This window comes from Symsagittifera roscoffensis, chromosome 2 (genome assembly GCF_963678635.1).
Source record: "Symsagittifera roscoffensis chromosome 2, txSymRosc1.1, whole genome shotgun sequence".
Lineage (NCBI taxonomy): Eukaryota > Metazoa > Xenacoelomorpha > Acoela > Convolutidae > Symsagittifera > Symsagittifera roscoffensis.
In genome coordinates, this window is record NC_087063.1 from 42869408 (window position 1) to 42894890 (window position 25483).

At 34.4% G+C, this 25483-nt stretch overlaps 1 protein-coding gene across 4 annotated transcripts in view; it reads left to right on the forward strand.

The window, feature by feature from the left end:
• The window catches only part of LOC134839008 (uncharacterized), a 35778-nt gene that overhangs the window by 9244 nt on the left and 1051 nt on the right, over positions 1 to 25483 (forward strand). Inside the window, exons 2-3 of one of the 4 annotated variants that reach the window (XM_063854387.1) lie at positions 1992 to 2123; positions 12267 to 13361. In XM_063854387.1, the coding sequence (XP_063710457.1) occupies positions 12633 to 13361 (729 nt within the window). In that variant the 5' untranslated portion in view covers positions 1992 to 2123; positions 12267 to 12632. Of the gene's footprint in view, positions 1 to 1991; positions 2124 to 2674; positions 3133 to 11489; positions 11911 to 12266; positions 13362 to 25483 lie in introns of those variants that run through there. The other 3 variants (XM_063854388.1, XM_063854386.1, XM_063854385.1) reach the window with 3 other exon arrangements.

The window sequence follows — 25483 nt, forward strand, 5'->3', positions numbered from 1 at the left end:
CAGTATGTTTGGTTCACAGTTCTTTTCATCTGCAATCGTTACGTGTCTTTACAATGCTTAATCGATCTTATGGTCTCATAAATGCTAGCACTAATCAGTTTTTGGCGTTTATCTACTGGTTGCCTTACTTACGGAACTGTTAGCCTATAAATAAAACCGATTGACTGACTTTCCTTACCCATACACGAGTTAAGGAGTTCTGATTTTTCATTTGTTCTTCATAACTCGGAACAAGAATAGCCGGTTGCTGTGCAAGTAGCACAGATTCTTCGGATCATATTCTTGAGAAAATAGAAAAAAAAAAATTTTACTTTTCAAAATAGTGTAATTTTTAAAAGGTGGTGTCATTGGTGAGTGGTTCAGCATCACGAAAAACTGAAAAAATAGCGAATTAAAAATATTTTTAAGTTTTTTCTAAATTTGTGCGCAATTATTTAAAAAATTTTAAGGAAATTTTCTTTTTTCTATTTAAGCGCTAAATGAAATATTCAAAACGATATAATCTATGAAAATCGAGCGTTACCCCGTCTTATTCCGAGTAAAATCGGAGCGTTACTCGGAATAAGACTAAATCTCGAAAGTTTCAAACCAGTTTTACTCGACACTGGACAATTTTTTTTAATATTTCAAATCGTTAAAGTTACGACTGAAGAGGCTGTAATATGATGTATCACTCAACCCATTCGGATGAGTATTAATAGTTTTGGAATTTTCGTGGCATTGCGTGGAAAAATAACTAAAACTCACCCAAAAACAAAGTACCTCCTCATTTTCAATGGTGGCAACAACAATAATAGCCGGTTGCTGTGCAAGTAGTACAGAATGCCCACCAGATTCATAGAAAAAATTACAAAAAAAACGTTGTTGTTTGTCTTCATTTTAGTGTCGTTTTTTTGCCTATGGTGTGAAAAAAGAATTTCACAAACGCGTTAAAAAAAATGACTAATTAGGCTTAATAGTGAACAATTAGCCTCAAAAAATGTTTAGAAAAAATTTCAAAAATAATTGTCAAAAATGTTATATTTTTTTAATGCAATAAACTTAAGTTTTTTTCAGAACATTTTTATGGCCGAAAAAGGAAAAGCGCTAAAAGAAGTTCTAAAAAAATCCTCATTTTAAAAATAGTTTGAGCCTAAACGTCCAATTGTTATAAAAATAACATTACGCGAATGCATTACTCGCTCAAAATTAGACAATATCTCAACAACTTCAAATAAGTTTTTCTCGACACTGGGACAAATTTTTGAAATTTTTTTAGTTTTGTCCAAATTACGACGAAAAAGCTGTTACATGATACATTAATTGACCCAGTCCGATGATTATTTGTGGCATCTGATTTTGCGTGGAAAACAAAAAAAGAACTGAAACACACGCGAAAACAATTTTCCTCCCCAATTTTTATTTTTTTTTAAGTTAACCAATCAGAGGCCTCACGCGAAGGTTAACTATTTAAAGTCAACTAAGCTATGGCTATCTTGCAAGAGCTGACCTTGTATATTGCAGCGCACGTACGATTGAACCTGCAATCATAAGATTGCTCGGCACTATCACTACCGATGCTCCACAGCGCCACAATGGTTGGATTAAATACGGAGCAGACATTTTTCTAGATCCGGTTGAAAGGTTGCTAGCAACTCAATCGCACATTTTTTTGCATCACAACTTTAATTTAGGCATCTTACTTTAAGCAATTTTAAACAGTTACAAAATTTTTCTGCCGATTTGGAAGTAATTATAATCAGTAGTTTTTTTAGCTTTCATTTTTTTTGCAGCTCATCCTTTTAATTTGCAACAATTGAATTCATTTTCGTTCATAAAGTGCAGCAGTTAATTCTTTACGCTTCAGTAGTTAGTTTTTTTCCTTGATTAAGCAATGCTTTAAGCTGACTTAGAGCAATTGTTTTCATTATTTTCAATTGCTCATTTTTTTGCTCAGAAATGAGCATGAACTTGGTCTGATGCTCAATATTTGGCATATTAAAACGTTGTAGAGAGAATTGAAGACTATAAAAGCCCGCTGTTGGACTTATTCTACTCATTTGAAGTTGTGCTTGGAGCGCCTTTCGCAATATGGATTGCCCTGCTGACTGGTCTTACAGAATAGATATTAATGTTAATCCGTGGTAAGTGCAATGTTCAATTTTTGGGGGACGATCGAACGTCGAATGCTTTGAAAATTATTTTTTTTGCACCATAATTCAATTTGTGGCCCTCGTCTTTTGTTCACATTGTGACAGCGCCTCCTCTCATTTTGCCTGTGGAAAAACTGGATAAAAAGGGCAGTTCTTGTGCCCACGATCGACAATTACAAGCGCGTCACCCAAATTGACCAGGATGCACTACACCTGCACTTGGAATACTATTCAATTAGCATAACTCTTAACAAGTTCAAAAAGAACACTTTTTACCCTTTATAGCTAAAACGTGTTGGGATTTCATTTAGTAAAACTATGCAGATAAAGAATAGCTCGCAAGGCTCTGAAATAAATTTTAGAAAAAAAGAATTCAGTTGATTTGAAAGTGGAGACCTTTTTCGGAACCTAACTTGGAACTAATCTGTTCTCATTGTTCAAATTGTGTTCAGACTTGGAAACCGAAGCGTCCCTTATTTTCCTTCAAATTGCGCACCATTCAGCCCAAATTCAGAGACACTATTCATTTTGGACGGACGTCCATTCTATCACAGTTTGAGATATGGTAATAAGTGGGCTATTTTTAGCCACGTAAAAAGCTGCAGTTGTTCAGAAACCACAATTTCATTTTTAAAGCCTGAAAAACAAGCTATGAACCAAATTTCTGGATTGTTTGTAACATTAATTATTGCATAAGCCAGCGACGGACATTTTAACATCATCCATTATTTATTGCAACTAGTAGTATCGAGTTCTTTTTATTATCAATTAATTCCAAAATCGATGTAAGTAGTTGTCAATCAATATTCCGCAGTGTCCAAAGCTGTAATCCGAATATTGAATGTTGGACTGAATGAGTTTCAATGAGATCCTTTGGGTGAATTAATCCCTCTTTGTCTCTTGCGTGGCGAGAATACGAAACATCTGCTTCTTAGGTCGATCTCAAGAAACTATTTTGTCTGCAATAATTTTGGAGGGGAATGCCAATCAGAAATCTAAGGTTAGAAAACTTCAATCAAAAATCAATTTTTCATTAACCAAATTTCTGTTTGTTTACGATAAATTTTACGCCGTATAAATTTCATAGCATCTGTTCTCTGCTGATCTCATTTTCTTGCTATTATATGACTTTTGATGATTTTGTGGCGCAGACGAAAGAACGTGAGACTTCAATTCGCGAGGTCGAAGGATCGGATCCGAGCTATTACAAAAAATTTTACTTTTTTGAGGCTTATTTTTTGATATTTATTTTTTCATTTAATAGAGCTGGTTTTTATCGTTTTTTTGCTTTAGTTTGCAAAGCGTAGCTTCGCTTCTGCGTCAATCTTTGCTTTAATTTATTTTTTTTTTGTAAAATTTTTATGTAATTTTGCAATGATTTCGCAGAGAGAACATATTTGCTAGAGTAAAAACATTTGATATCTGAACTGAACTTTTTTGTTGCCTTTTTTTCGTTTTGAAAGACAAAACTCCGTGCCGATGCAGTTACTATTTAGCAGTTACTATTTTTATTAATGATTCACCTAATTTTCAGTGCTGATCACAGTTAAAAAGATTTTGATCAGAGCCTAAATCAACAAAGTTGAACCATTTTTGAAGCAGTTCCATCATAAATCATGATGCAAAAAAATCACTGTTTAACATTTTTGCATAGCAACGGGTTAACCTGTCTTTTTTCCTGTCCTAAAACCAATTGTGGTTTAAGGATATTTTCGAGGGGTGGGGAAAGTGTGTATTTGGTTTTCGACCAAATAGATTTTCCGAGGTCTCTTCAAAAGATTTTAAAAAACACTATTGTCATGCCGAAGCCATTTTTTAAAAAAGGCCAAAAAAACCGTTTTTGAGCATGTTTGAAAGTTTTTTTTTGTTCCGGCGCATGTTCCTCTTGAAAAATCATTGTATCTTGGCGTCAGCGGCGCGCTTAACTTCAAAAAAGATAACGGCCAGTCATTCAAAAATGGAGGTCATAATATAATACCAAAGGGGGACCCGTTGGTTGGCAAGATGGTCGAATCCTAAGAAGAAGCCCCCCTCCCTTAATACGCCCCAGCTTAAAAGTATGACATGCTTTTTGTTGTTGGAGACATCTGTTTAGTTTGCATAGTAACATTTTCTGTTGATTCAATAGGTTTGATATATTTTTCCTTTCTATTCAAATAATTTGATACAATTGTTTTGGCTCATTTTTGTTGCTTGTTCGAAATTGAAGTTAACATTTTTGAAAGTGCAGCTCAAAATTTCTTCAAGAGCAAGGTAAGATTTAGAGAAGTTTTATTTACGAACTAGCCAATTGCATAATTAAATCAATTTTTGTCCAATTGCAACGTCCAGTCTAAATAGCGCTGAAAATCAAACAAGTCACTCTACCTCAACAGTTTGAGGAAATTTTTTGTTTTATAAAAATCCTAAGCCACCCCTGCTCAAAATCTAATCGGTCAATAGGGTGTAAAATACTGCATTACTCAGCGCGCAGGGATCTTCTTCCAGGTCAATCGATTCGAGTTTTCTCGCAATCTGGGTAGCCGGGAAAGACCGTAGTTAGTCGATTCATACTCGGCAAATCTGGTAATATGTGATAAATTTACGCCCTAAAAACAAACTAAGGGCTTAGGAATAAATATGAGAAGGACAGACTTCATCTTAACCAGCAGCCAACCTCCTGAGCACAATTATGTAGATGAGTAGGCACAGGCAGGGCATTTTCGCACCAAGTTTTTGATTGCCCCTCCTGACGATTGAAACACTTTCTTCAGTATTTAGCTAACTTCACTAATGAGTCGTATTCAATTGTCTGCTTCAATGTCTAGCTTCTTTAAGGTGGGAGACCAAAATTATTAGCTTCGTTTTAGTCGATGGTAATATGGAATTGTAAAAACTTTAACATAAATTCCCTGCAGCCAATATACAGCCCCGCCCTTTCAAATCACATCTGATTCCATGAATAAAAACTCCCATCCCCCGCCGTCTCGCGAGATAATCTCGCCAATTAACCCTGTAGATAAAAAAAATACCTAAAAATAAGAACAAATATGAAGAAAATGTGAACACTATTTTGTGATTCCTATTATGAAAAATTCCTATTCTGAAACATTCATCCAGTGGAAAACGTAAAATTAAATTGAGCTACTTGTCTATATTTCTGAGGGAGCGAACACGATTATTATAGAGTGTTTAGGGCGCAGAGAACATTCGGTTTAAAAAATTTCAGCCAATTTCAAATACAGACAATTCAACCGCAAAAAAATCAGATAGCTCAACCGTAGACATTCGTCTTAATAAGATTTAAAAAAATATTTTTTATTAGAGTCAATTACTTTTCAATCATCGAATAATCAAACCAGAAACATCAAACACACATTAAACATCAAAAATTAAAAAGAATTTGTTCTGCTTAAGTTTCTAAGAATATGTGTAAATTGAATGTACAAAATTATGAAAATTTTGTTCATTTCATTGTAATTACTTGCGTTTTGCATAAGTTTTTGTTGACGATTGAACATTGGAGTTTTGACTTTCTCATATTATCACCGGCTTCTCATATTGACTTTGGCATGTTTTTTGCGCATCTTTGAAATGTACAATGAACTTGGTTAGGGATGTATTCTTTATCGACAATAATTTTTTGAAGCTGCTTTTCCATGCCTCTGATGCCTTATTTTTACGAGATTCACCGCTGAGCACCAAATTAAAAACATGCCATACAGCAATGTCAAACTTCTCTTTGATGCGTCTATTTCCTGGAAAAGCACCAATATAAGTGTCCGCAAAGTAATCCGCTAAGCTTTGAAATACCTGTGATTGATCATCATTTCAAAGTTGATCAAAAACGAACGTTTTTTAAGCTAATCTTTTATTATATTTTAATTAAACGTATATTAATTATATATATGCATGCTTATGAGAATATCTCTAAGCAGCTGGATGTGTCTTGAGTCTTGTTAAGCATCAGAGTGTGCACCAAGGGTATACGTATTTTTTATCCCGCCGCGTATAATATTAATTTAATAAGAAAACATCTGGGGCCATTGAAAACGTTCCATTACAACGACAGATGTCGGATTGAGAAAGCAAATTGTGGCGAAGATCAAAATTCGACTGTCTGATTTACCAGATTTTTAGTTCACAAGACCAACTTTGAACTGTGCAGTTAGATGTTATACTTTGCGTACGTCCTAGCAAGGTTTCGAAACCAAGAATTTAAGACGTATGCATCTATTGACCAAATCATGCTCCAGTTGAAAAGTTTTACAAAAACTTTTGATTTTAAGCATTTACACTTATGTGGTACAGAGAAAAAACTTGTTTGGCACGCAAGAAAAAAGCGGAATGCGGAATTCAATTTAAATTACTTTTGTTTGTCGCAACAAGTGTCTCTGATAAAATGACAGATCTCGATGCCCTGACTTTAGGCGGCGGTCAGAAATTTAGGGTTGTTTTCCTGATACAAGCAACCTTTCTCATTCTACATTAAAGTGAAATAAACGTCATACTACAATACAATTGGGTTTAGCGCTCTTTAAATACGGGTTGCCGGGTTCTGCTTTGCAATCTAAGGGGGTAATTGTTGCTTTAGGCGTGGTGGTCTTTTCCCAGATTTCTATCCGGCGTGAACGAGGTTTGAGCTCTTGTTTGATCAGAGAAATAGATTGGGAACTGTTTCTAATTTCATTTGCCGTCGTTAGTCAGCCTTTATATTTGCTCCAGTTATCATAACTTCACAACTTATCGGGAAGGGTACGAAAATCCATTGAGTGGAAAAAAATTCCTTGAGAAATTGTCTAAAGAGACGCAAAGTTTCATATGAAGACTGATTGGGATGATTGGTTAATCAGGCTATTTCTTCCATGCTGATTCCAACTTTTTCTAGCTTCTTCACTTTTTTTGAAACTATAACATATTTAATTTAAGAAAATAACGCAACATAATTAGCAGCATAAAATAAAAGAATGCTTTAATATGAAAGCAGGGAGTTTTTGCCGTCACAACACAAATCAGAGCTTTTTATTTTTAAATGCCGTCTTTTTCTGTCTGTAAATGAATGAGAGAATAGTTTTTCCGTTACCTTAAGTTAAAAACGAGTTTGAACCATATTACAATTTGAACTACTTTGTGCCTTTCTGATTCTTGTTGCGTAAATCATTGTCGCTGTCCTTTCGTTCACGTGTTGAAGCTGGGATTACATTTTAAGCCGGGTAGAACTCAATTTATCGGGCTCCTTAAGGGCTAAGACGGTTGAAATTTTATTGTTCACAGACCCAGATGGTTTTGTTTAATTATATGATCTTGAACTTCCACATAAACAACCGGTAGGTTAAGAAAAGACTTAACGCAGCCAAGTTGAGATAATTCTGGCAAAGACGGTCCTGAAAGATACTTTTGATTTAAGCAACTTCAGTCTGAAGGTTTTAGACTTCAATTTTAAGCTTTTATTTGTTAAAATGTATTTGAAAAGCATTCAGAGGTCTAATTGCCACTAGAATGTCTTTGCTCTGACGAAATATTAGAACAAAATGCGCCCCTTCAGTGTCTTAAAAACAAACACCAGCTAAATTGCTACACACTCCAACACCCTTAACTTTCTTCTAAGAGTTTCACAGCAAGAAAATTTAGAGGTCTGAAAATCAGAGTACCAAATCTTCAAGAAAGTCAAAGAGGCTTTGTTTTCATGAAGTTCTAACTTGAGCGAATTACTTGCCTCGGTCATTTTCTTTAAATATAATTGTCTCGAAGGGTCATTGATTTTCTATTCATTTTGATTCTCTTAAACAAAACAAGAACAGCTCTAAATAACAAAGTTTCCGTTTGATCCGTTTCAAAATCTCAGTTTTTAATTCAAAACAGCATAGTGTTAATTTTTTTAGCACTAAGCTGGTTGATTTTTATCCAAACTAATCTTTATATTTTTCTCCAGACTACTTGGCGGTTGAAGCCGTTTTTTTTGCTGGCGACCTGTTGGTGACTTCATTTATTTTATTGCCCTTACTTGACCTCTAGCTTCAGGTCTACCACAGCCTGACCAATTTCGGCTGCAATAGTGGTACCACGTGAAAGTTTTATAGACCCAAAAAAAACTGTCTTGAGTCGCAGAAAAAGTGTTTATCATTTCAAGTGATTTATCATAACCAAATCAGGGGGCAAAATACCAACACGTATTGACTGAAGAGAGGCACAGATTTGTTTCTCATTTTTGTGCTATAAATGATCTTTTCATAATAGTAAGGGAGTTGTAGCCACTAGCAACCTTCTTATACGGCGTTCGCAAAGTTGTTTTTTACACCTGCCCTCTGGTGCTCACTCATTAAGATGAAGGGACGAGTATTTTACTGAACCCGATTAAATCTGCCCCTGGTCGAAATATGCTACATGAATTTTTATACTACATTAGTAATAAGGCTTTTGATGAAATGCAAACTTGAAAAAATTTTCCTCCTGTGACCTTTTATATCAAGTTGTAAGAAAATTTGTCAATTCTAATTAATAGCAAGCGTTTTATTGTTGGAAGAATGTGACGAAATAATTCTACTCGAAGTGGGTTGGTTCTGCAGGGAAATTTCAAAGTAGTCTAAAAGAAATAAATGCCCTGAGCACAAAATTTTTTCACTTTTGGCACTAGTTTTGTAAAGTCATTCGGGTTGTGAAAATTGTCCATAGACCAAATTTGGATAATTAATTCTCATAGAAAATTCAGTTTTTGATTAACCCGTGGCAAATTAACCCGGCTCTGAAATTAATTCAATTTGAATTAATACTTGCTTATTCATCCAAATATTGCGCTAATTCACCTGAAAATTGATTTTTTTGTATTTGACACTGCGTGTGGTTGGGGTGGAACATTTAGAAAAAAAATTGAAAAAATGTTTTTTTTTTTCATTTGTTTTTGCCTCCGGAAACAAACTCAGACTCTTTAATTGTTTCTACGAACATTCAGGGCTCCCCTCTTCTATGTGCCAGCTTTTCATGTGTTATTATATTTCTAAATTAAGCAAATTGGCCTGGCTTAGAAGTTATTTCAAACCAATAAATTGATAGAACCAGGTTCTCAAAGGTCTGAACTAGGTCTAATGCTCTATAGTTGGCTGAATAGAAAGTTGTAAATAAAATTGAAAAGTATGAAAGCCTTTCGATGGACTTATTGTTCCGACTTTTGAAGCAATTACAGACAATTTATGCTAGAGTTAATTTTTTATTCAGTCAAGTTTTTTCTTCCTAACTAAACCTTTTTAGCAGATTTTTTTTTAAAAAACTATCTCATAGATGGTGTCTGGAGCTCAATGGTGAACAAATTCATCTTTGATTAGTTTTGTAACAACATTGGAGTTTGAAAATTGTAACTTTGGTCACTATGCGTTTATTTGTCGCGCACTCCCCCTCAACATTAGCATATATTGACGCCAAATGCACCTTTAGAAAAGTTTTAGGGTCGGTCAGTCATAAATGGATATCTGAAAGTAGTAAAAATGTCGGTATGGGGTCGAATCCTTCAATCGCATACCCCCCCCCCCCCCCATCGCATCCCCCTTAAATCTGTCACTGCGCGTAAATTTCTTTTCTATTTGTAATTGAGGCAAGTCATCTGCTAGAATATGTGACGCTAAAGAAAAATCTTTGTACTTTTTTTCTTTTCGATAATTTTATCAATTTTTGACTTGACTGAAGTGTTTTATCAGCCTCAAAATTCAGTCGAAACATATACGAGCACTCTTGTCTAATTTTTTTTCTCATTACGTGAATCTTCAAAATTCTTTAAGAGCTTGCGAGCAAAGAAAACAAGACTGCTCGCATCAAGACAAAGCTCTGAATGTTCCGATCAAAGTCTATGGAGCAGTAATAACATAAAAAGTCGAATGCAATAAAACGAAATGAAAAAAAAAAGTTTAAAATTTGAATTGTTTTGTGAATATCAGCCCTCTCGCCTGCCATGCAATTTACAAAGTGATTGGTTGCGCTCCTATTAACAAATCAATTATGGCAAATAAGCTTTCTTCAACCAATTTGGGACGATTTCTAAGACGGATTAAACCCTTGCTTACGCGTTAATGGCGCGAAATATATCACGCGTTAAATGTCCCAAATTGATGAAACTGACAATCTTAAAACCCTCATTTTTTGCGAAAAGTAACCACAATTGAAAAATTATTTCAAGTTTAAGCTTCAGACAGCAATACTTTTTGAGTGATAAAAAATTTTTTTGTCAAAACTGGCTAATTAAAAAGTCGAAATTTGTTTGAAGAAAAAAAAACCACCCAAGAACAAGAAAGTTGGAACAATAAAAAGACTTGCTAGAAGGTTAAAAATGATTCAACCACTGCTTTTCAACGTCATTTGCTTGAATGCATCACTCTCGAATCAATGAACACCGTCAAATAGTCACTTTCAAATGAAGTCTGCTCAAAACAAAAGGATGTGTTGAGCGTCTTATATCTTAATAATAGGAGCAAATGGGGTATAAGGCAAACATCCGATATGTCAAATATCCGCTTTGTCAAACATCAGAACTTATACAAAATTTATGTAATAATATGACGTTAGAATTTCAAAAACCAGACGTAGTTCAATTATACGATTCTAGCTTAGCCGACTCTCTGTTTGAAGTCGTCGGTAGGCGAGCTGCGTGCGCGTCGCCGTTTCTCGGCGATAACGGGCTCTAATTGTTATATTGAGTCCTACCCTCTGTTGGCAAGCTCGCAACACGTTGGCGCGACCGCGAAGATCTGCCTTCATTCGACCACCATAGCATCTGTTAAACGTACGGCTAATTGTCTAAGCGACCAAATGATTGCATCAATTCAATTTGAAATGCATCAATCTGCCACTTACGCGTATTATAAGAACGCACTATATCGTTTGTTAATTATCCCAAATTGCCTCACCAGCAATTTTAAACTACCATAACTTTAAGAAAAAATGATCTCAGGTGAAACATCTTTTTTAATTTGAGGTGTATATATTATATTTGATGGTATAAAAAGTTTCTGTCAAAAATGCTTACTTAAGAATTCGATAATAGACTGAATAAAAAAACACCCCTAGCATAAATGTTCTGCACTCTTTTTGAAAGTCGGAACAATTACACGACAAAAAAGGCCAGTCGAACTCGAACTAAATTCGGTTTTTATGATTTCAAACACAGCCATAAATTATTTTCTCGAAGCGCATAAAATCATCCTATTTAAATGGCATCTAGCGATAAAATTTTCTTGGTCATGAATGAATAATTAATGTGTCAAAGAGCATTAATCTTCATAAGATTCGCTGAAAAAGTGAAGTCATTAAAAGGAAAGGTACATTTTGAGATAAAATAAAATTTATTTTCCCTTTGAGAGCCCAAAACTTGTCCTTGCAGACTCAGCCCACCTGAAATGAGGGCGGAGACTTATATAACTGCTTGTCGCAGGATCAGTTCGGCATATAATGAATCAAAATTGAGCGCACGCTGAAATGGTATTAAAAGGATTTAAGACAGCATTGAATAGACGCGCTGTTGGAAAGAAGGAAAAAATCAAACGTTCAATGTATTTAAGCTGCGTGACTGCACACTATTTCCCTACGTACTGATACCCCTGATGCGAGTAAAGCTTTATAGTGAATTCACTTACTGTTTTTTTCTTCTCTTTTCCATACCCTTGCTTGTGCATCAGCCTCAGTGCGTCTTTACTCTTCTTGCCAAGATATGCTCAACATCAGCTCAATTTTCAAACAATTCCCTTTCGCTTGCAAATGGAAAAAGCTTCTTAATTTTGACTACTGCCCCACCAGCACATTTCACCATTGATTAGTGGTAAGCCAAGTTCAATTCAGGCAGAGATTCTCCAGACCCGTCCCCCCACACACCCATCCCCCCATCCCCCTCCCCCTCCCCGCTATTCAAAGCTGAAATGTCTAATGGCTATTTTGGTTTAGTCTTTTACAACCGTTTATCATCGCCTTTCCACATTTGTTTTCCGGCTTAAGAAGCTTCAAATGATAATTTAGTCTGACTGAGTAACTTTAAACCATCCTGTAAACGGCGACAATTTTTTCAAAATTTAATTATCATTTTTCTGCATCAATTTTCAGTTTTTGCAACATGAAAGAATAAAAAACGTTTCGTTCGTGTATCTAATATGTCCTCAAATGTCTTTTATTTTGTTTTAGAATGCAGGATTATATAACCTGGACTTAAACGACATTTAACTAGAGGCAGGGCCATCGAAAACTATGAGATTATTTCTTCCTATACCAGAATCTTTTAATCTTTTCAGATCGGAAGATAGATTTTAGCCTCGGATTTTTTCTAAGTTATTCTTTCTTTCTTCATTATAATCTTGGCCTTATTCAGCTTGATTCCTATAATTTCTTTACTTTATCGATTCAATTTCCAACCTATAATTAAATTTACTTAACATACTTTTCTCTTCGCTCTCATATTCGACCTTAACTCGGCTCCATTTTCTGACCCATTAGAAAATAACTTGTCAGTACTCAGTGACAACTAAGTTCGTTGTCCAAATTTTGCCCAAAATGAGCCACAACCCAAACAATATAATTCGGGTCAACGTTAGCGGGAGAATTTTTGAGACATACAAAGACACACTTCTAGCAACCGGCGGATCATCTAGCAAATTTCACCAGCTTATTCAGGAACAATACGCGTCTAACAATCAACCCTCATTTCCCAAGGACGAACCCTCCAAATTTACACCTAATTTTGGGGGTCAACAAAGTGGTTTTCAGCAAAACGGGGGAACCCAATTTTGTAATAATAACAATACTAATAGTGTTATAACCACAAATGGCTCAAGTGGGTATAACAGTTACGCAACAACCTCATCCTCGTCATCTTCCCCTTCTTCAATCGCGGCTCCCTTGGAAAAACTGGACCTCTTTTTCGATCGCGATCCCGAATGTTTCGAACACATTCTCTTTTACCTTCGGACAGCTTCCTTAGCCGGGGTCAGAGATCTGACAACAGTCGAGAAATTGAAGGTCGAGTCCGAGTTCTACGGCCTCGGGTCGGGCTTCCAAGAACTGCTCAAGGGCAAAGAGAGAATCCTCAACATGACCTTACGTGACCCCACTTCTAACAATGTGCGCAAAGATGTAGACATGAAGAAGACTTATGTAATAAAACTGCAGATTATTCTAGAAAAAGTGGAGGATTACGTCAAGTGGGATATTGAGAGAAACGAGAACATAATTCGAATCGCAATCGGTCATCGCACACAATGCTCAACCCACATGAGATATCAGGTGAGCAAAAAATATATATTTCACCGTGAAAAGTAAAAAAAAAACCTGAAAACAATTTATAACTGTTGCAAACTTTTCAGAAGATTAACTGCAGTTGTGGTTTCTGGGTCATACCCTGCGCCCTTTCACCTTCTTGGAATTTGTTTTCTGAGCGGCTTGATGAGCTCCCAATTTTATTTTTTCGTTAAACTCTAACTTTCAACGCCATTAAAAATTTTACGTTCTCTGAAAAATATGTTACCTTGTTGCTCCGACTTTCGATACGAAAGTAACGGAATATTTGTGCTCGGGGTGGTTTTTTTTTCTTCAGACAAATTTCGACTTTTTAACTAGCCATTTTTGACGGAATTTTTTATATCATTCAAAAGGTATTGTTATCCTGAGCTTAAATTTGAAAAGATATTTCACCTGTGATCATTTTTCGCAAAGTTATGAGGGTTTAAAGATTGCCATTTTGGCCATTTTGACCAATTTGGGACAATTAACGCGCGATATAATTCGCGCTATTAACGCGTAAGCGGAGATTTAATCCGTCTTATAAATCGTTCCAAATTTGTTGAACGAAGCATATGTGCCATAATTGATTTGTTACAAGGAACGAAATTTATCTTTTTGTACTTAATATGGCGTGGGGGGGATGATTTCAACTTTTAGAAAAAAAAATTTTCATTTCATTTTGTTTCTTTTAATTTTTTATCTTATTACTGCTGCTCCATAAACCTTAAAAGGCAGTCAGTCGGAACATTCGGGGCTTCGCCCTGATACGAGCAGTCTTGTTTTTTTTGGGTTTTCTATGTTTGCTGATTGAACTAAATTTTTTTAAAGAGTTCATAATGATTTCTCATAAATTATCTTGATTTATGGATGTGTATCTAAAAGTATTAAGCAAAACACTTTTGATGCAAAAACAAAATCTGTGACAGAAAATGTTGCAAACGAAAATTTTATTAGATTCAAGGAAAATTTTCAGAAGATAATATTCAGATAGTTTTTTTGAATTTTTTTAATTTTAGCTTAATTGCAGTTAACTTTTAGTTTTTCACACGAATTTTGTACTAAATTTTTGAAAAATCACCCCTGAGTTTCTTAAACATTAATCATTCAAATAATTGGAAGCAAAGTCAAGCTCTCAACATAGAAATTTAGAGCTCCCTATTGGTTATATCAGACTGTGTGTTTTAATTAGTTAGTTTAAAAGGTCTAAAGGTCTTGCACGTGTGCCACTTAGCATGCGCGATTATTATAATTGCTTAGTTTGATGTGACTTGCATCCTTATTGTTTGAGTTTTACTACCAAATGTAAGAAAACAAACTCATTCCTGATTGCGCCAATGGCTTCATACTACTATTTTACACGGGCCCTAGGAAATTAGACAAAAACAAAATTAGACGTGACCAAAAAAAAACTAATTTATATGTCGATGCAAAATTACAAAAATGGGAAATTAGACGTAATTGTTTTGTTCGTGTCTGAAATTTGTTTACTGACTACAAATAACTTTCGTTCGCGCTTTCTTGATTGCAAATCAGCTTTTCACATGCCGCAATTTTCCCATTCCGCAATTTTCACATGCCGCAATTGCATTACTTATGCATTTCAAAATGTTTTATATTATTGAGATTAACGTTTTATAAATCAATTGTCATAAATGTTTTGATATGCAATGGGATCCGATACTAATTTTGTAATTTTGAAAACCTGTTTCAAGGAATAAGTTTTGTTAGCCCTTTGCTTTCTGTCTAAAATGCTAGTTTTGCAAAAACAATTTGACGTCTAAATTCCGTTTTATTGGATCCATCTAACTTGCTTATCGTCTAATTTTCTAACCCCCCTTATTTTAAGTCAGAATTTTTGTAGAGAAAATTATAAAAGTAAAAATCGTCAGATACAATCAACAAAATGAGGTTTTCTTTCAAAACCGTGTAGCTTGTTCAACTAATCGTTGATAAGTAGCGTAGCTGCCTTGATTATTTTCGTCTCATCTTAGTTTGTAAATGTCCGGGAACACTTTTTTACCATATGTGTCAATGAGCAGGCTCATGTAAGAGAACTACTGTTTTTTGCTAATTTTTTCAAGATTTGTCTATACAATTTTGCATTTTTGAATTGCATACACTTTGCCAAAATTTAAGTTAGTGAAAAACAAATTTATACTATTTTGCTCAATCGAATGACCTTAAAATTTAATTTAGAAGAACATCTAATTGAAGCAATTATTGCAGGCTAATATGCACACATTTTTGTCGCTTACACACCGCAAATGTATTTCTTAACATATCAAGCACCATGTAACCTTTTAACGTTTTGTTTTTATGTGTACTCGCAGTTATAAATTGACCTCAGTTCATTAAAATGAACTGCTCGGTCATTTTTCGTGCTACAAGTTGTTTTTTTTGGAAGCATATCCGATATTTGAAAAAAAAAACGTTCGCTCATTGTTACCTGAAGGTAATTTTTTTTTATTTACATCAACAAACATTTCTTAAAAAGTTTTTTAGTACAACCTTTGTATCTGAAGAACTTTCGATAAAAACTTCAGCAGTATCTGAGAACACAGAGAAGTTCTCCTTTTGACACGTAAAAAGAAGAAAATTTTATCAAAAACTCACTTTACAATTATTGTTTTTCTCTTTTTCAAATACTTAACTCGCTTTTTTGGTTTTTTAAGTTTTGAACAATCAAGCAATCCATGCACTAGTCATTTTTTTAAAACAAATTTTGACACTTAAGCATAAAGCAAACCAGTTTTTAAGTTTTTATTGAAAAATCGAAAAATTGCTTTCCCAAATTGAATCAGCAAAAACCTAAAAAGCGAAAGTTTTAGTAGCGGATGTTCACGAAACCGCCATATCTTCAAACCACCATTGTCTTGAAGCCAAAATTACATCAAAATAATGTAATATGCATCAAAATTACGTAACATTTGCATAACAATAGTGACAATCTGTTGTTATGTTGTGTAACGAAACTAATTTTCGGCTTCTTGGAATGGTACTCTTGTTTTCTGTTTGCTAGCCCACCGTGTTCTTGGCCTATCGCCACTTTTAGCCCACCATAGACAATTTTTGATGCCTATATCAAAAGTTATGATATCACTTTCAACAGTTAATGGAAAACACTCGATTAAGTTTCATTTCGGTAGTTATCGGTAGTTATCGGTTTCGATAAATCAAAAATAATTGAAAAAGTCTATGGATATGTTTATAAACAGACTGCTTAATCTCAATAAATCTTGTATCTTCGTCTGACGAAAATAAAGGTTAAATCAATTAATGAAGTATGTGCCACGAAAATAGATTATGTTGTTCAATCTGGATTAGTTGAGCATGATTCGCGACAACAATTTTTTAAAAATCAAATGAGATATTGTCAAATTGTTGAATTCTGTTTGCAGAAGTAGATTTCCGAAAAAGAAATTAAAATTCTAAAAATTTAAAGCTTCCAGAATGAATTTTTGGCTCTTTGACCTGTAAAACAGAGTAATGAAATCAAAGTTCAAAGTCAGTTCGTGTACATTTCTGGTTGTTTATTTCCGCTTTTATTGGCGACTCGACTTCTGTGAAACTCGATTTTTTGTAACGTGTTCTTGGTTGGGAACAGTTTTCCGAACGGCATGACAATTCAGTGCCTGTTCAAGAAAGAAAACAGTCAAAAACTGGAGGCGCCAATTAGACATACCAATTTCTGTTTTTTCTTGTCCCGTGGGTATAAGCTTGAGTATTATCTCATGTGCCGATGAAGACAACGTAGCTATATGTGATCGCCAAAATGCTTATGCCTATTTTCAGCAATTCCTAACTCAGATATCTCCGCTAATCCATTTTTTTAATTATGATTTCAAATCTGTGGTAAAAAATTTTCAAACTGAATTTTCGTCAATTTTAGGTACCTTAAAGTTAGGTACCTATTAGTTTTGAATGACCAAATCTCCTATAGTCACGTAATTTTCTTAGCTTGCTTCCACCATAGGAATTTTAAAAATTAGGTGCCGAACCTATTTCAAATTAATGATCGACTTATAGTAATATTGTTACCAAGTACAGCGAGAAAGCAGAAAACTTCAAACAATCCGAAGATTTCAAACAATCCGATTTTTGGGCTATCGGTTATTTGCGCTATCGGATGCTTGCACTTTGAAATGGTTGTGAGGTTAATTTTTTCGAACCCGCTCCCAAAGTTGGGCTCTAATTGGCGAATTTGTCTCTTTGAAGATGCCACGTGCCTGTCACGCCTATGGGTACCATTATTATGATAGTGGCGCCACAATGCCATTTCTCAATCGCTATCGCTTATATACCTCGATCTAGCTCTAATTTATCAGATAGATATTTCTACATGGTACCGGTTTAATATCCAAAGATACAAACATACGAATGCAGAATGATGTAGCAAACAAATGAAACCGTTCAAGAAACATTTTGAACAGTTTCACTATTTTTAAAAACCGAGATAAAAAATTACATTTGATGTTCAATTAATAAGAAAAAGTGACAATTATGTAACAACTTATATACAGCGTTAAACACAACGTTTCAATAGGTAATTAATCTTTAATAAATTTAACTTGATTCAAAAACAAAAAAACTTGGTTGCAATTGTGTTGAGAGATTTTTTTGACCTCAAGACACAGTTTATCTTAAAATTCATGTGCAATTGGCCCTGAAAAAACTTCAATATTATATTCAAAATATTTCTTCTCATCAAACATTTTCCATAATATTCGACTCATCTGATTAGAAATTAATCACGTTTTGATCCAAGCTGTTTTAGGTCTTAGGACCAGTTAAAATTGTTTTGATAAAGTAGATAAAATGCATAAATTTAGGTTGGATTGTTTTTTTAAACACATTCTTCCTTGTTGACCAAACTAAACTTGGTTTTGTTGTATTTAAAAAGTCACTGCCACTAAAACTGTCAAATGACACTGCAAAATTAGTTCGACAATTATTGTTCCGAGTTTCGAAAAAATGACAGCCTTTGTGCTCAGGCTGTTTTTTTTCTCCAGACAAACTTCAACTTTTGAACTAGCATTTTTTGGCGGATTTTTTTTTTCATTTGAAAGGTATTGTTGTCCTGAGCTTAATTTTAATTTTTTTCCTGTGATTTTTTTGGAAAATTATTGGAGTTTAAAGATTGTCCATTTGGGCAGTTTGGGACAATAATTAATGCGCGATATATTTCGTGCTTTTACCGCGCGAGCTCGTTGGCCTATTTAATGCTATAAGCTATATGCGGGCTTGTTATATGCAAAATCTATCACTTTTTACTTTACATAGCGTGAGTGAGGATGATTTTCAAAAAAAAAAGTTAAATTTATTTTTAAAAATTTTTGACAATTATTTTATTTTAAATTAATCTGTAAAAATAACTTCGGAACATTGAAAGCTAGCTTCGTCTTGTTACGAGCAGTCTTGTTTACTTTGAAAACCTGTAATTTTTAGCATTCCCTTTCATGCCTGCACAGTGCTCTTATGAATAAATTGAAAGAACTTCGACTTAATGGTCTTTTGTCGAATAAACGTTATCTTTACAACACATAAAAAACATTTCATTATATGATTGATGTGCTTCTCCTAGTATAAGGACTAGGTATTTTCGTATAAAAACTCATAAATTGCTTTTAATCTAGTATCTCCTTAATTGACTCACTTCTTTCACCAATTTCATTTAGTATATATCGATGCGCGCTCGTTTTCGTTCCCCCCGCCTGCAAAATTTTACTAGTGAAATTTTGTTCACTTTATCTGAATCTTACAAAAACTAGCTCAGCATGCGAACTAATTAGGCCATTATAAACATATTTAATCTTCATGTTTAACCTTGTAAAACCCCTCGTTACACCATAAAAATGATGCTTACGTGAGGTGGGGAAAAAAGGAAAAAGAGCCTCAATAAGAATCAAAATATTCTACGCATTCATGAAGCAAGCAATGCTTGGGCACAGATTGGATTCTTACAGAGTCAAACTATAAAAATACAGCGCCACCAAATAGTTTCACAGAGTAGCGGACGCCCCCCCCCCCCCCCCCCCCCTCAGGAATTCGACCCCCTGGCGACCCAAAGGGTCCCTCCTTTGTACTATTTTGAGATATTCACTTTTGGGTGACGGACCCTAATTTTTTCAAAAAGTTCATTCGGCGCCAATGTACACTGCATTTAAAGGAGAAGCGCGCGCCGAAAACACGCAATTTTTTGGCCGACATTTTCCAAAAATGCCTAAGAGTAAGTGCTTTTTTTTGGCCCTTGTTTTCAAAATTTTGCCTGCGGCGCAGAAATATGGCCAAAACAAGGTCTTTTTAGTACTTGGGAAGAGGTTGCAAAATAAATTTGGTTGACCTAAAAAAAGGTCGACAAAATTTTTGACATTTTTTTTTAAAAATCAGCCTCCTCGCTCGAAAAAACCCTATATCCGCCCCTCTTCAGTATCAGTTGTTGACGGTTTCTGTAATTTTATCTAATTGATCAACAAAATAATCAACAATGTGCACGTATTTAAAATTTACCATCTAATTCCCATTTTTGCTGGATTAACTTGAGGAAGGCGAGCGTTTTTTGAAAAAAAAATAGAAGTCTATGATGTATTTTTTAAACAAAATATCGATGCTCAAAATGTTTTCAAGTATAATTTTTTGTTGCTTAAACTGTTTTGGTATTTTTGACCGTATTTTTTGGTAATCATGAAGATCAAAAATCATAGACAAATCATAAAAACACAATGCTTAGCACAATGGCCAAAAAATCACTCCAAAACCAGTGGCGCAAGTTAGGTATACAGTTTTTTTTGTTTTATTTTGTCCCGATGGTAGAAGTCTAGACAATCATTGGCATGACCAAAAATAAAATTTTTTGCTATCATGAAATTTGTCTAATGTCCATGTCCAAGTTTGTCCATGTTTCAGAACAGCTCCTAGTCTTTGAAGTTTTTGTAATTATTTTTCCTTAATAATGAATAAATCCGATTAAATTTAGTTTTTTCCTGTGACATATTTATTTATTTGGTTAAACACAAACTTTCCGAACTATTTTTGAAATATCAAGATTGTCATTTATTTATGCAACATGTTAAAATATACTACTGATTTTAGATTTTAAAAAATAGGTGGAAACCTATTTTCACAAATTTGTTATACATACAAAATCAAAATTCAAAAGCAACAAAAAAACAAAAAAAGTTTCTTAAATCAAGTTATTTGAATATCAGTTATTTTTGCTTCATCAGATGTTATTAATTTAAAAAGATCACAGTTATTTTCAAACTGTTTCAAAATTTGAACTCAAGTGGTCATCACTGCTTCCTGGAAGAGGTCAACTGCCTGCTTTGTCTATAAAATCCAAGGTGATAATGGTGTCACGATGCCATTCCTGAAAAATTCTCTTTAGATCTCGGTTTAGTTTTTTTTTTCGTAATTTTATAGGCTTGTGTTTGATCTTTCAAAGGTCAAATTGTAGGAGAAAAAAGAATAAGATAAGGCCCAGCAAACCTCAAAATCTCTTTACCTCAACCATAAAATCTCCCACCTAGCCATTTTTTAATTTTAAAAAGTATTTGTGTCTAAAATATGCTTTTCAATTATGCCTAAATAATTTTCGCATTCAAGATTTTTTACACTGATTTGCATTTACATACACTTCATTACCTGAAAATTTGAAAGCTATTTAGATTGATTTACTTATACTTGTGAAACATTTCTGAAAAATTGTTGTTTTCTACCTTATATGGGGGGGGGGGGGGGGAGTTGTTTAATTGATCTTGATGGAGCTGATTTGCAACTGAACCGACAGAGGTCAAAACGGGGTCAATCTTTAGAAACGAAATTAAAGAATGCCGAAGCTGAAAATAGGTTCTACAGACTCAAAAATTGGTCACATTTGGGAACTTTGAGTTCTTTTTATCAATTGTTGGCAGTTTTGCCTAAATACTGTTTTGTTTTTCAGCGAAATTGAGACAAAAGTTTGACAATTTGCTAATGTTCGGAAAAATTGATGACGCCGCGCCTGAGGGAATTTTGTTTGTTTAACAACTGGCATTAGCTAAGATGGCTATTTCAGTATTTTCAATTTCCGTCCATTTGAACTTAATTACTTGCCAGTGATTTGAGATGAGTGAAAACAGTAATCCCCGTCGATTTATTTTTGTCCCGATTTTTGAAAAAAGTGACGGAATATTTGTGCTCGGAGTGGTTTTTTTCCAGACCAATTTTGACAAACGTTTGGCACTGTTGAACAAAATTTTGGTATTCGGCACTGTTGAACTGCCCCATAAAAATGAATGCCCCTACTAAAAAGACTTTCAAAGAAAATGAGGGAACATTTGTGCTCGGGTGGTTTTTTTCCGCCAGCCAAATTTCGAACTTTTAACCAGGACTTTTTGATAGATTTGTTGACCAAAAGTATATCAACGCGTAAGCGGAAATTTAGTCCCTCCTAGAAATCGTTGCGAACTGGTTGAAGCAGTCTCTCTGTCATAATTGCTACGTTACTAGGTGCGAAATTTATCACTTTTTACTGAATGTGGGATGTGGGGTATTATTTAAAAAAGAATCACAAAAAATATTGTTTTTTCATTTTTGATTGAAAAATTTATCGCGTTTTCAACGCAAACACTGCTTCATAGATCTTGAAAAGCGTTCGAAACAGTCAGGGATTTACCCTGATACGAGCAGTTTGTTTCATTTAATTTTCATTTTTTTTGTTAATTCGTTACTTTTTTGTTGGCTAAACTCATTATCATATATTCAACAAAATCTCATATTTCAAAAATGCGTTTTATTTTATTACATGTTGTTACTGCTCCATAGACCTTAGAAGACAGCGGGATAATTCAAAGCTTCGGCCTGATACGAGCAGTCTTGTTTGAATTGAATGATCAAAAAAAACAAATTGAGAGATTTTTGAAGTTTATTCTAAGCTTTTTTAACTTATTTGAACCATGATCATAAAAGTAAAACCAAGCAAAAAACTAATAGTATCATTTTTTTTGTTTTGAAATGGGACAATGTTCAAGTTTCTTACAAACAATTGCCGATTTTTTTTCAAAAGTTGAGCAGTTTTTTGGTTTCTTCTAGCCTTCTAAAAACACGTGCTCCAAAAATCATCATTTAAAAGTATTTTTTGGGGACTTTTGTTTTTAAGCACAGAATAAATTCAAAAAACGGTTCAAGAATTTTTGCCACAAATTGATTTTCTGAAATATCACTAGTTAGTTTCAACAGAAAACGTCATTAGTTTATTTGAGACATTTACTCTGGTCAAGATACTCTTGTGATATTATGGTAAATTTTCAATGAAGATACTCCTGGCAAATTTCGCAGTTCACAACGTTTCAAGAAATCCAGCAAACAGTACTTTGCAGCATTTTTAGGGGGAGGGGGTCAGATGGTGGACGCCTTTCCACCTCAGACTTTCGACCTGCTGACAACCCAAAAATCCCACATTTGGCCGCCCAAAAAAAGCATTTTTTGTCAAAGTTTTCCAAAAAGTGCCTGCAAACACCTTTTTGGCTTGTTTTTTTTTTAAATTTCGACTGCGGCTCAGAAAATTTGGTCATAATAGTTTTTATAGTGATTTGGGAGAGCTTGGAAAATCCATTTGCTTGACCTAAAAAAGTTATACAAATAGGTCTATTAAAAAAAGGCCGCCAGAGAGCGGCGGAGCAAACATTTGGTATTTTCTTCTTGATCGAGTATTTACCGAATTTTTCCAACCAAAATAATAGGAAACCTTTCCTAGAATCCATTTCTTCAGATGTATTCAGTGAACTTGAACATTTATCGAAATAGAAATGCGAAAACGGTTACCGAATCTACAGTAATTGTGCTGGGAAAAAAAAACGTTTTCATTTTTAAGGCACCCTTCTTTGGTTTAAGCAGGTCTATTCTATGCAGCTTAGTGAAAAACAAATGGCAGGCATTTGAATTTTTTGCTGTTTTTATCAGTTTTATTCCCGGTACTTAAATGAAATTTATCTCTAATGCGCCACTTTTTTTGGCTTTCTGCTTTTCCTTCTTGTCATCTGCAGCCGGTTGTCTTTACAATTAAAAATAACCACTAAGAAAGCAGCTTTAGTTTTATCTTGAAGATTAACTAAGAATGCTTTGTGATTTATCTTGTCAAATTATCCCCTTTTGCTCCGAAAAATCAATGAAATCAGATTGAAAGAGGTCATGTAGCGTATAATGGTAGAATTCGACTAAGTGGCCCTTCAGACAATTTTCCATTTAATGCTGCCGACTTGGCCGTTCTTGTCTCGATGGCTCTTTCATATCCTCCGTTTACCGATCAAAGCTCCTTTTTCGGTCGGAAAAGGTTATATTTGCACTTGCACTTTTTAAAATTCACTTGTTTTTTTTAATTCCCTCATCCCAGCTAGCACGTTTAGTTTGTAAAGCTTGCTTTTTTTGCAGTGCTATGATATTTAGTCATACATGAACCTAGTAAGAGAACTTTATAAAGTTTTTCGAGTGTGAGTCCTATAAGAAAAAGATGATATGAGTATACCAAAATGGATATTTTACAAAAATTCTTGGATCGAATTCTTAAATGTTTGACGGTGATAAAACTTTAGATTCGGGGGAAATTCACATAACTGCAATGGGTGTAGCATGCAAAATTGTTTCCCTATTTACTGAGAGAAACAAACTTCAAATTATCTTAAGGTCCTTTCGGTTTACCTTCCACTGTAAAGAGAGATCATTTGAAAATTAGAGGCGGTGTTAGTGGCATTTAGTTTTTTCCAACTGAGAATCAGTTGATAAAAACGAAAGCCCTCTTCGTGGCACTGGTCACGTGCAAGCTCAATATGTGGAAACTTGTTTTCGTCATCACAAAAGTTTGACTCTTTCATATGCCCCATTTCTACCTGACAAGAAAAACATCATCAACTCGTTTTATCATTATTTTCAAAATAATACAATCAGTATTGCTTGCCAATTCAACCCTAAGGAAATTTTGTATCTTCAGCAAACTTTTCGGCTCATAGTCAGAATAGTAATTTCAACTAAAGCTTTTCAGCCGAGTTCATGATAATGATGATGATGATAGTGCGATGAGGAACACGTTTGGTTTTAAGACATCAAGACAAATTTAGCCCAAATTGATTCAAAAAAACCTCAAAAAAGCACTGCTGGAAACTCAATCAGTCGATACATCTTTAATCGAAATTGTTTTAAATACGGGTGGCTGTGATTTGATTACCGCGGGAACCACTGACAGAAAAAATTTAGGCCACCAGGTTAAAAAAAAGTTTCTGAGCACTTTTTGGAAAATTTTTCTTCTTCAAAATTAGTATATATTGGCGCACAAGGCGCTTCTAGCAAATTTTTAGACTTGGTCGGCCTAAAATGGATGTCATAAAATAATATCAAAGGGGGACCCTTTGGTTGGCGAGCGGTCGATTCCCTGAGGGGGAGGCGTCAGCCCCTCGCCCCCTCCCTTAAACCATCCCACGTGTATTGTAGATCAAATTACAGTCTGAAAACAAAAAAAGTGGGAATGATAAAAAAAGTGAGCGTTACTTTTATTTTAAAAAAATAGAATTAAATATAAACAATTAGCAGCCCAAAAAAAGCTTCAACCTGGTTAGACTTTTTAAAAATCTGGTTAGGTCTCGTTATGCTGTAAATGCGATCTCTTACTTGATAATTTGAACAGGGCATTAATCTTGTTGTTCCGACAAATTGTTGAAAATGGGGAGGAACTTTGCATTCGGGTGTATTTTCGTTTTTTCTTTTAGTTTTCCACGCTAAGTCAGGTACCACAATTGATGATCGGACTGGGTTGAGTGATATATCATATTAAAGCCCTTACAGTCGTGGTTTGAACCACAAAAAGTTCCCCGTGAAATTTTTGATTTTTTTGTCTTATTTCGAGCGAATAAAGCGAGCGAGCAGTTTTATTTTAACTGCTTAAAAGTTTACAATAGCCTAATTTAAAACGTACAAAACTAGTTTTACTTGTGTAACTTTAGTTTTCTTTGAGTATTTCAGTGGCTTTTTGGAATCAAATCTTTCAAAAATTCAAAAAACTGCGAAACTTAAAAAAAAATTTTTTCGATTTTTTTTATTTTTCAAGTAACTTTTCTAAAAAAAATAGTTTTTCAATTTGCTTATTTTATTATGGCTGT